Source organism: Dromiciops gliroides, chromosome 2 (genome assembly GCF_019393635.1).
Source record: "Dromiciops gliroides isolate mDroGli1 chromosome 2, mDroGli1.pri, whole genome shotgun sequence".
NCBI lineage: Eukaryota > Metazoa > Chordata > Mammalia > Microbiotheria > Microbiotheriidae > Dromiciops > Dromiciops gliroides.
In genome coordinates, this window is record NC_057862.1 from 194,993,462 (window position 1) to 195,006,138 (window position 12,677).

The window sequence follows — 12,677 nt, forward strand, 5'->3', positions numbered from 1 at the left end:
GCCAAAAGCTTGATCATATATGATCAAAGGTAACAGATTCCATTTCTGTTTACAATCACAGAATCTCAGCATTTGAAGAGACTTAAGGACCATTCATACTCATGTGGACATCTCCTTTACAACATAGCTACAAATGTTCATCAATCCTTTGCTTAAAGAGTTTTCCTTACATCAAGTTTAAATCTGCCTCTTCACAAATTCTGCCTTTATTTTTGTTTCTGTGGTTGCCCCTCCAGATCTCTTTCCCGAGAATGAACATTTTCAGCAAGTCCCTATATGGTCTTGGCATGAACTGAGGCTCTTTGCCAACTTGTTTGCCCTCTTCTGGACACTCTCCAGTTTTTCACTGTCCCCCCTAAAATGGCTGTAGTAGAAAGAGTGCTTTATTTGGAGTCAGAATCTGGGTTCAGATTCTGCCTCTTCATTACCTGTGTGATATGTGACAAGTCATTTAACTTCTCTGGACTTCAGTTTACTCATTTATAAAATTGGGGCCTTAGACTTGGTGATTAGCTTGTCAGCCAGGATCTTTTTGAATCTTGTTAGCTCTCCTTCCCAGTTTTGTGTTATCTACATATTTGATAAATTGGCTATCTGTACCCTTATCCAAGTTTTAAGTAAAAGTGTTAAAAATCATAGATTCTAGCACAGATCACTTGAGTGCTCCACTGGAGACCGAGATTAACAGAAGGATTAATTATTCTGATTGAGGTTCAGCCATTCAGCCATTTCTAGATCCACTTAATTGTACTGTTATTTGTTATTCATCTTCTCCATAAGAAGAGTACAAGAATCTTTGGTAAATGCTTTGCTAAACTATAGGTAAATTATATCCACAGCCTTCCTCTGATCTACCAGTTTAGTCAACCATCAAAAAGGGAGATAAGATTAGTCTGGTCTGACCTTTCTTGATGAAACCATGCTCACTCTTTTTGATCACTGCTTCATTTTCTTCTATTCACTAATTTCAATAATGCATTCTAATAATATGATTTTGGCCAGGAATTGAAATCAGGCTCTCCGACCTCTAGTTTGCAGGCTCTAGCCTTGTCTCAGTTTTGAAAATGAAATCAACATTTTCCTTTTCAATTCCTGTGATATTTCTTCTCTTGGCAAAGATAACTAGCTGGAAGAGATTTGGCAATTATGTCTGCCTGCTCTCTCAGTTTCCTAGGATGGTGTTCATCTGTGTTAGGTGACTTTAAATTCAATTTGGGAAGCTAGATACACTCTTACTATCTAATTACTTATCTTGTTTATGAATTTTTGAGTAACCCTTTTTGGTTTGCCCTTTCCAGTCTGATTATTCTCATTTGCAGAAAAAGCAAAAACAAAATGAAGAATTGAACAACTCTGTCCACTCTCTAGTTATCTTTGTCCTATCCACTCAGCAGTTTTTTTCCCTTTGAGCTTTCTTTTTCCTCTAGTATAGCTTAAAAAGAAAGAAAGAAAGGAAACCATTATTGATGTCTTTAGCTTTCTTTCCTATCTTTAGTTCATCCTGAGCTTTAGCAGGCTTGACATTCTTATAAGTGTTTTCCATGTTTTTATAGTTATCTAGTTACCTGCTTTTGCTTCTATCTGCTATACTTGGGTTTTTTGTTTTTGTTTTTGTTTTTAGTGAGACAATTGGGGTTAAGTGACTTGCTCAGGGTCACACAGGGTTTTTTTTTTTAAATATAGGATGATTGGTTCCCTGTGCATCTATATTGGTAGGGCAAGAGAAGAGAATAAGCACTTTAGAAAGAACCGGCTTGTACTACAGTATGCCCAAGCACTGGCTGGCTGTTCCTCATGCCTAAAATACTAAGTGAATACCTTTACCTCCAGCTCTTAGTTTTCCTAAGTACTTTACAGTATCTCATTTGATTCTTACAACAACCCTGTAAGGCTGGTGCTATTATTGTCCCCATTTTACAGTTGAGGAAACTGAGGTAATCAGAGGTCAAGTGACTTGCTCAAGGTCACACAGCTAGTGTCAGAAACTGTATTTGAACTCAGGTCTTGCTGACTCTAGTGTTCTATCTACTGTGCCACCTAGGTGATTTTTTTTAAGAGAAGTCCTCTTTTTACTTGTCATTAGAATTGATTTTCTTTGTGTATTCAAAATTTTATTCTTGAGCTTTGTGTCCCTAAGTTGACTTTCCTTGTAGAATTTTAGTCCATGGGATCCTATTGGTTCTTTCTCTGAACCTTTTGAAATCTACAATCTAGGGAATATATCAGACTCTGCCCAGTTCTCCTGTACTTTGTCACAAATTCTAAAATGGAGTGGTCACTTCTTTATGAGGTTCCTATTCTATTTTAAATATACTTACTTTTCATAAAGGACAGTTCCTTTCCTTTAACCTGATCTAGTTAGCTCTAAGAGGCTATTTCTCACTGGACTCATTGGGACCAGGTGACAGAATGTGGATGAATCAGCTGCATCCATACTATTAGAAAAACAAAAGCACTGTTCTATGAACAGCTACTCTCTAGCATTGCTTTTTGTATAAGGAGAATAATATAGTTTTCATCAGATGCTGATCTTGTTGATTTCTTTGCAGTACCAATAAATAGAGTCCATTAATTTATTTCTGACCTAATGTAGATTGTAGTTATGGTTGCGGTCATGAAAATTAAATTCAGAGTTGTTAGAGTTGATTGCCCACTGGTAATAGTAAAGTTATTAACTTATGCTATAAGTTAACACAGACTTTTAATTCCTTTAGAAAGAAGCCAAAGAAGGCAGAAGATGAGATTGTTTGTCGAAGATCCATGAGGTTATTAAAAGTAGATCCATCAGGAGTCCCATTACCAGATCCTTCACCACAGCCTGATTCAGTAGTTGATCAATATGTAAGAGTTACAGTTCAAATAGAATACACTAATCCCCAAAAAAGAACCTTAAAACTCTTAGGATTTTGAAACTGTAGTAAAATATTATGAATTCAGAATTAACCAATGTGGATTAGAATTAGAATTTGTATCAGATGTATTAGGTGGGATTGGATTTGTACTGAAGTTGACTTTTGTAGACTCACATAGGAAATGAATTATGTATGTTTAATTGTGTGTAAGAGGAATGCCTATCTGACCAAGAGGTTATGCTTTTTTAAGCTTTATAAAAATCCTCAAGTTGAATGGATATAAAGTAAAAACTGATGTTGATTAGTTGAGTGTATTTACTAGGTAACACTTGATTAGCTGTGTTCCATTTACTTATTTAATTGAAAACAATAAAAATTCATTTTATCATAGTATTCAAGAATGAAGACTTCACAAATTCAGAGAGCTCTTACTTGTAAAGCATTTAGCACATTGCCTGGTACTTAGCAGGTGCTATGTAAATGCTATTCTGTTTCTTCCTTTTACTCTTTTTTTGTTTTGTTTTGTTTTGTTTTGGCAGGGCATTGAGGGTTAAGTGACTTGCCCAGGGTTAGACAGCTAGTAAGTGTCAAGTGTCTGAGGCTGGATTTGAACTCAGGTCCTCCTAAATCCAGGGCCGGTACTCTATCCACTGTTCCACCTAGCTGCCCCCCCCATCCCTTTACTCTTAACAGTTGCTTTTTAAAAGCTAGCTAATGGTAACATGGTAGTAGTTTTGTTTTGTTTTGTTTTTTTGTTTTTGGTGAGGCAATTGGGGTTAAGTGCCTTGCCCAGGGTCACACAGCTAGTAAGTATGGTAGTAGTTTTAAATAGGTAAATAGCAGATAAAATACTAGGCCTGGTGGCACATACCTGTAATCTCTTGCCACTGGGGAGGATGAGTCTAGTGGCTTGCTTGATTCAGTTATTGTGAGATGCAGTAGGGCTAGGGCCAAATAGATATCTGTACTGTCTGACCCCAAAGTAGTGAGGTCAGGAGGTTTGTGGGAATGGGGACACCAAATTGTCTAGGGAGGAGTGAACCAGCCTAGTTTGGAATCTGATCAAGTCAAAGCTTCTATTCTGATAAACAATAGGATCTGGTTGCTGTACTTTCAGCTAGAGTGAGATAGGAAAACTCAGTATCCAAAGGAAAAAAATAAAGAAAGAAAATAAATGAAAAAATATATAGATGGGGAAGTTGATATTAATTCCAGCTGCCCTTGAGAACCCAATATTATTTCATAACTAGGACTGTCAGAAAATGAATCACAAAGTTGGTTTCTCCTTAACTATCTATAATACTGGAAGTAATCCAAGATTATAGACTAAGCTGATTGGCACGAAGAGAGGCAAGAAAGGACAAAGGAATTAAAGAAGGAATGAAGTAGAAGTGAAGGGTGGAGGGGAACAGAGAGGGAAAGAAGACTGAAGAGAAAGGTTATAGGAGGGAGAGGGACAGAGAATCTGCCTTGTTTTAATCCATCTGTGTGTATTAGAATAAAAGGGCAAAATAGCTCTTGCTACTTTGTTTTTCCTTGTAATACCACTGTATAACTTTAAAAAATATTTTATTTTTCCCCAATTACATGTAAAATTTAAAAATATTTAAGAATTTTGGGGTTCCATATTCTCTTCTTCTCTTCCCTTCTCTCCCTTATTTGTATAACTTTTTAAAAGTAGTGTCATATAGATTGGTTAAATTATATATGTTTTGTCTGTTATTGGAATGGTAAGCATTTGCCAGGAGAAATAAAGTAAGGTGGTAGTGACATTTCCTCTCACATTTATCTTTTCAATGTCATCAACTTTTTTCTGTCCTTAGCTTCTAGGTCATGTTAAATTGGGAAAGAATTATATTGTAAGAGAACAACTTTGATGGGTTTAAGGATGTTAAGATATTGTACTCTTGGGGCAGCTAGGTGGTGCAGTGGATAGAGCACTGGCCCTGGATTCAGGAGGACCTGAGTTCAAATCCGGCCTCAGACACTTGACACTTACTAGCTGTGTGACCTGGGGCAAGTTACTTAACCCCAATTGCCTCACACACACACAAAAGATATTGTACTCTTACAATAAAATAATAATAGCTGTGTGACCTGGGGCAAGTCAGTTAACCCCAATTGCCTCACACACACAAAAGATATTGTACTCTTGCAATAAAATAATAATAATTATATTATTATTATTATTATATTGCAAGAGTACAATATCTTTCTAGTAAGTGTCAAGTGTCTGAGGCTGGATTTGAACTCAGGTCCTCCTGAATCCAGGGCCGGTGCTCTGTCCACTGCGCCACCTAGCTGCCCTTGCAATATAATTATTGAAAATGTTTTATTTTTATTTTGGAGTGTTATATTCCATACTTTCCTCTCTGATATAATAAATTGGCACTACTTTTGAAAAAAGGAAGTTAACTGATCTTTGAAATAGTTACATGATATGAAAGAGCTCTCCAAGGGACTAAAACTATGGGGAAAAGCAAGTTAATGATTTTTATTTAGTTTCACTAGGCAACATTGTAAGCTTTAAATGTTTCGTAAGCACTTCATACGTATTTATTGATGGTCCCCAGAAGTTCATACAGCTTATATGGTTAAGCACTTTACTCTTAGAAAGTAGCTTATATATTCTGTGTTGCCATAGGTGAATTTGATTTCTTTGTTTTCTGGAACTTTCACTAAGAGATAAGCTTCATCAAGATTATGGACTATGGGTTAAACAAAGGGATGTGTAACCATGAATATTGTATAAAAGTTTTTAGAGCCCCAAAGTAAAACTTGTTTCTGTTTTTTTTCCCTAATAGACTCGCTTACCTCCTGGACCTTTGGAAATGATACCTGAAAATCAGAATGGTGAAAATGAAGTATTTAAAGGAGTTTTGCATATGTGGATGAAAATAAGCCAGGTATCATTTTCAGAACTTTTAACTATGTGGTTTTTAGTATATTAAAGAGGAAGTTGCAATAAAAACATTACCTTATTGCTCTAATTTCTCTTTAATATTGCAGTCAAGAAATGAGAGTACTAAGAAGTCATCTAGTATGAAAAGGTAAATTTAAACAAATTTTTTTGTTGTTTTAAATAGAAATCTTTTGATATTTTATTTTGATATTTATCCATTTATTTATTTATTATTAATAAAACATTTTTATTTATAGTTTTGGGTTCCAATTTTTATCCTCCTTTCCCTCCCTCCCCTTCCTCCTCCCTGAGGTGGTAAACAATCAGATATGGGTTACACATGTATGATTATGTAAATTATTACCATATTTGTCATTTTGTACAAGAAAACTTGATTAAAAGAAAAAAAAAGAAAGTGAAAAATAGCATGCTTCAGTCTGTTCCATCAATATCAGTTCTTTCTTTGGAAGTGGATAGTATATCAATAGTCCTTTGGGATTGTCTTGGATCATTGTATTGTTGAGAAGTCAACTCATTCACAGTTCTTCATGAAACAGTATTGCTGTCTCTGTGTACAATGCTCTTTTGGTTTTGCTCACTTCACAATACATCATTTCATTTTAATATTTTAAATGAATTTTTCTTTTCAGATACCAAGCAAGTTTGAGTGGCATGGTCATTAGTGAAGCTAATATCTGCAAAGTTACCAAAACCAGAGTATGCTCTATGGCTATTCATCCATCAGAAACTAGGACATTGGTGGCAGCTGGGGACAGGGTTGGCCAAGTTGGACTTTGGGATTTGGTAAATTATTTCTGTTTTATATTTCAAAATAAGAAAGTAGGTTCTGGAAAAGAAAATGTCCTAGACTTTTGTGTTATAAATATTAAAATTTGTTGCATCTGATAATTGTAAGTATCATTATTCAGGTCCCAAAGCTTCTTTTTGTTGAGCCTCACTGTTAGTTTGATACTTTGAGGGAGTGCACAGAACAGTGGCTTTGAGTTCAGAGAACCTGGATGAAAAATCAGCATGGCCATTTGTTGCCTTTGGTACGTTGGGCAAATCATTTCATCTCTGTGGACCTCAGTGACCTGGTAAAATGAGGAGATTGGACTAAACTAGAAGTTCCTTCTAATTCTAAATCTCTGATCCTATAACTTGGAACATCATTGGTGTTTTAGATAGCAGTAGTATACAAAAGGATTGATTAAGTGATCATAAGTTATTCTGAAAATATAAATTATAATATTTGTGAATGTGGTTCTATTTTTCTCAAAATATGGTATAATATAAGTTGTGTACTGGAATAATTTTTTCTGGCCAAGTCAAGAAACATTTATTAAGGGCCTACCATGTAGCAGGTACTATTGTGCTAAACACTGAGGATAAGAAAAAAAAGGCAGAAACATTCCCTGCCTTCAGGGAGCTCACAGTCTATTAGGGGAGACAACATGCAAATAATGGTGTGCAAACAAAATATATATAGGATAAATTGGAAATAATTAGAGAGGGAAGGCACATTAAGTAGGACTAGGAAAGATTTCTTGCAGAAGGTAGAATTGTAGCTGAGACTTGAAGAAAGTCAAATTGTACATTTTCTTTTTTAAAGGGAAAAAATAAAGAGGCTTTTTTTTTTCCCCTCTTCTTTGGAATGAAGGCTCTATAACAACTCTTCTTTTAACTCTGCATCTGCAACTGCCTCCTGGACATTTTCACTTGGATGACAGTTTCATAATCATATCAAACTCAGCTAGACTTATCATCTCCACCCCAAATAAGCTCCCTTTTCCAGTTTCATTGTTTTATTCTCCTAGTTTCCCAGGCTTGAAACTCTATAGTCAGTCAGGCTTCTTTTTATCAGGTTCTCTTATTTCCAGTATCCAATTAATAAGTCCTTTTGATTATTCCTTTAAAAGGGTCTATTTGGTTCTTTTCTTCGTTCAGGTTCTTTTTTTGTTTTGTTTTGTGTTTTTTTTTTTTTTTTTTCGGGGCAATGGGGGTCAAGTGACTTGCCCAGGGTCACACAGCTAGTAAGTGTTAAGTGTCTGAGGCTGGATTTGAACTCAGGTACTCCTGAATCCAGGGCCAGTGCCCTAACCACTGCGCCATCTAGCTGCCCCCTGTTCAGGTTCTTTTGACTTCACATCTGGAATGTTGCAGCCTCTAAATTGTTGTTTGTTTGTTTGTTTGTTTTACTACCACTGTCTCCCTGCTTCAGTTTATCTTATAAACAACTGCCAAAATAATCTTTATTGAGGCTCTTACCATATCAACCCCTTCCCGAGAGTCTTTAGGAGCTATCTCCTCTAGGACAAAAAATACAAACTTCTCAGCTTGGCACTTCACCATCTGGCTTCAGACCATACCAGGTTTATTGGCACACTATTCTTTGTTGCTCATAGTCTCGGGGAGCCTAGTCTCGGTGCTATTTCCTGGGCTCAGTATTCTATGTCTTAACCTTCCTTTGTACGTTCTCCATGTCCAAAACACTCTCCCTCCTCACCTTCCCATCTTTAGAATCTTGCTTTCTTTCAAGGTGCTTCACTTGGTGGTCCCTCCAACACAGTAGTCCCTTTCTATAGGATCCCTTTCTTGATCTCCCCCTCTGTGTTAGGGCTCTCTCCCTCCTTAAATTATCTCATATTTATTAATTATCTTGTATTTATTCATCTATGTACATGTTGTATCCTCAATAGAATTTAAATGCCTTGGGGGCAGGGTCTGTTCTTCATTTCATCTTGGTTTGTTCTGCACCTACTATGGTGTCTTGTGTAAAGTAATCAGTGCTTAATTAGTGCTTGTTTGAGTTAATGCTTTTGCTAGATAATCCCCCCAAAACATTGCTTTCTTTATGTTTTCATTTCTTGTTTAAAAAGCCATAATGGTGCTTTACTGCTCATTTTTGTTTAAAGAAAATTGTTATTGATATCTTTAACATCACTCTCAGTATCTCTCCATTCCCCCCTGCAACCTCCAAAGAAGGGACAAATAACAAATATTTTTAAAAGAAAATAAAGGAGAGACAAAGATTCAGGAAAACTGATACATTGAAAAAATCTGAAAATACATTCAATGAAGCACCCCTGTGGACCTCCCACCTCTGCAAAGGAGTGGAGTTGGGGTGTCTTCTCATTTCTGAATCATGCTTGTTCTTTAAATGTACAACATTCACCTTTGATTGTTTTGTAGTTGTTCTTTCCATTTGCATTGTTGTCGTTGTGTACGTTATCTTCTTGGCTTTCCTTACTTTACTCTGCATTAGATCCTGTAAATCTTTGTATGCTTATGTGCTCATTTATATTTTTCCTTTCTTACAGCAAAGTAAATGGCTCCTCTGTTTTAGTTGACTTCTTGCTATTTTGCCTGCATGCCATGACTATTATTGCCTTTGTGTCTGTTTATGAAATTCTTTTTGGGGGCAGGTAGGTGGTGCAGTGGATAAAGCACCAGTCCTGGATTCAGGAGGACCTGAGTTCAAGTCCGGCCTCAGACACTTGACACTTCCTACTTTTGTGACCCTGGGCAAGTCACTTAACCCTCATTGCCCTGCAAAAAAAAATTATAATAATTCTTTTTGCTTTTAGTGCTTATTCTTTTCACCTCTTCTGCACTTCCAAATCTGATAGTTCCTTCAAGGGCCAATTCATATTCCATTCTCAGATCAAGTTTCATGTATTTCCTAAAGCCCTTCTAGACTAACCAAAGCCCACAGTTATTGATTTCTTGGAATTTGTTAGTACTTCTATACCATATCGATCTGTAAGCCACTAAATTATATTTGCTTGTTTATTTACTTGATTTATTCTCTGGATATATCCTACTTCTCAACCTAGATGATAAGCCTTGGAATGTAAAGGAAGGGAAGGAAGCAAACATTTATTAAATTCTGGTTATGTATCTGCCGGTCTGTGCTAAGCATTTTACTAATATTATCTCATTTGAGCCTTACAACAACCCTGGGAGGGAATTGCTATTATGGAGGCAGAGGGTCACATAGCTGGTCAGTGTCTGAGGCTGGATTTGAACTTGGTTTCCTTGACTTCAGACCTGTACTCTTGTCCACTGTGCCCCCTTGATGGAGGTCAGGGACCATATCTTCTGGTTTTTTTCAAATCACTTAGCACAATGTAGGGAATAGACCAGGTATACTAATGACACCCTGGGGGAGAGAATGGCTTAAGGGTGAAGATGGTGTTTTAAAGTTTTGCACCATCCAGCTGATATATGTGAAGATTAGAGAACAGGTGTCTGAAAGGGATGGTTGTCTTATGTTATCCTCATGAAATATGAGCACAGATGTCTAGTGGTCAGTGGGATGAAGAGTAGCCTCGAATGGTGGATCTGGAATGGTCCTGGAGCTTACCTCTGGCTCCACTTTAGATACAAAAAGGCACAAAAAAGCAAAGACAGTAGTTGGTCAGTGGCGGCTTGTTTGTTGCAAAGCTGGAATGAAAAGCTGTATTTCTTTTTTGTATTTCCCATGTAATTGTAACCTTTGTGTCAAAGGTGCTTGGCTGACATAAAAATCCTGGGTTACTTTATAGGAGGATGTAACACTTGGCTTGAACCTCTCCCCACCTGGGAAAACAATCTGCCTGCTGTAGGAGGTCGGAATCCAGCTATATAGTATCAGAAAGAAAGGAAAATCCAATATTTATTAATTGTGCTTTGTAAGGCCACTTCCAGCTCTAAATTCTGTGACATTGTATGCAGACTGTTGCAACAAGCAAATTACAGTAATCCCAAGTTCTTCGAAGTTTCATGATGAATGTTTCCTGGTATAATTTACAGGGCCTAGTTGAAGAATCTTTTCATAATGGGGTTCTGCTTTAGGGAATAGCCTGATTATTTCTTTTCTTGCACTCTCATCTTAAAAACAGAACAAAAGGCACAGCACATTTTATTTATTCTTTTCTCATTGCTACCACTTCCCAGTGACTCCCTGCTTCCCTCCCAATAGAACTTGCCCTTATAATAAAATAGTTAAGCAAAACAAATCAAGCAAGCACATTGACCACATCTGTCAATGTAGATACTTCATTCAGTACTTATGGTACTCTCCCTTGAGAGGTTGAAGGCATGTTTTGCTGTTAGTATTATGAAGTCATAATTGATATGACTTCATAATTGATATGATATAATTGGTCACGGTATTGATGAAAGTTCTGATCCACTTAAGTGCCTTTCTGTTTTATTTTATTGTGGTCATTGTATACTTTGTTCTCTTGGTTTTTCTTCATTCTGTACAGGTTTCCTTAAGCTTCTTGTTTCTTTCAGTACAATAATATTTCATTACATTATATGCCAAATTTTTGGCCATTCTTTAATCGAAGGATACCTACTTTGCTGCCAGTTCATTCCCACCACAAAAAGTGTTTCTATATCTATATCTGTGTCTTTCTCGCTCTATATGCATATATTGGAACTTTCCTTCTTTCGTTATCCTTACTAGGATTTGTGCCTACTGGTGTTATCACTGGGTCACGGAATAGATTAGTGACTTTTTCAGTATAATTCCAAACTATTTTCCAGGGCACATCTCCACAAATAGTGGATTAATTAACAAATAGGAGCATACAAAATAAATGCACCATAATTGCTAGTATATCTGTATGCAGCAATAAAACAATGCATACAATATCTAAGAGTAAATCTACTAAGACATGTTTGAAACGTAAATACTTGAGTACAAAATATTCTTTATAGAAATAAAGACCTAAGTAATTGAAGTTGTATGCATTACTAATGTATGGGCTTTGCTAATTTAATAAAAATATCCAATTTAATTTATAGATTTAGTGCTCTACCAGTGAAACCACCAAAGGCTTACTTTATGGAGTTAAACAAAATAATAACATTTATTTGGAGAAATAAAATAACTAGAATCTCAAAGGGAATAATGAAAAATAGTAGAAATGAAGGGTTAATAGCCACTTTTAGACCTCAAACCATATTATAAGACAGCAACCATCCAAACCTTTTGGTACTAGTTAAAAAAATAGAAAATTAGATCAGTGGAACTGACTGAATAATCATTTATCAGAAACAACTGAAGTAAATAACTTTGCTCAATAAACCCAAGATCAGAAATATCTTGGGGGAAGAACTTGGCTATTCAACAAGAACTTCTGGGAAAATATTTGGTTACTCAAACAAAAACATTTAAAGATGGGGCTATGGGGCAGCTAGGTGGTGCAGTGGATAGAGCACCAGCCCTGGAGTCAGGAGTACTTGAGTTCAAATTCGGCCTCAGACACTTAACACTTACTAGCTGTGTGACCTTGGGCAAGTCACTTAACCCCAATTGCCTCACTAACAAACAAACAAACAAACAAAATAAAGATGGGGCTATGAGAGAGAGTTTCTAACTAAATAAGGGATAGAAAAATCATAACTGATAAAATAGAAAATTTTGGTTATATGAAATTTAAAAGCTTTTGCATGAACAAAATTAATGCAGCTATAATAACAAGGGAACTGGGGAAATTTTTTTTGCATCAAATACTTCTGATAAAGTTCCAATATCTAAGCTATAAAGTGAATGAGCATACATATATCAAGAGCCATTCTCTTAGTAGCTAAGTAGTCAAAGGATAGAAACAGCTAAATCTCAGAAGACACATTTTATATTAACAACCATCCCTAACAATAAGAGAAATGCAAATTAAAATAAATGAGGTTTCATTTAATACCCACCAGTTTGACAATGTTGACAAAATCTGGAAATAGCCAATGATGGAAGGGATGCAGGAAAAAAGGTACAATAACATAGTGTTTGTGGTGCAAAGGATTGGCCCAGCAATTCTGGAAATCAGTTTGGAATTAAGCTAAAAAAGTGACTAATGAGTCTGTTCCCTTTGACCTGCAGAGTCTCTGTAAAGAATTAGAAAGCTGGGTGCTTGTAAGTTTAAAAGTGGCTA

The 12,677-nt window shown here is 36.2% G+C and overlaps 1 protein-coding gene across 9 annotated transcripts in view; it reads left to right on the forward strand.

The window, feature by feature from the left end:
- The window catches only part of WDR76 (WD repeat domain 76), a 41,393-nt gene that overhangs the window by 14,236 nt on the left and 14,480 nt on the right, over positions 1 to 12,677 (forward strand). For all 9 annotated transcript variants that reach the window (XM_043985622.1, XM_043985623.1, XM_043985626.1 and 6 more), the window contains exons 5-8: positions 2,715 to 2,841; positions 5,657 to 5,758; positions 5,862 to 5,902; positions 6,405 to 6,558. In XM_043985622.1, coding sequence (XP_043841557.1) covers positions 2,715 to 2,841; positions 5,657 to 5,758; positions 5,862 to 5,902; positions 6,405 to 6,558 — 424 coding nt within the window. The remainder of the gene's footprint in view (positions 1 to 2,714; positions 2,842 to 5,656; positions 5,759 to 5,861; positions 5,903 to 6,404; positions 6,559 to 12,677) is intronic.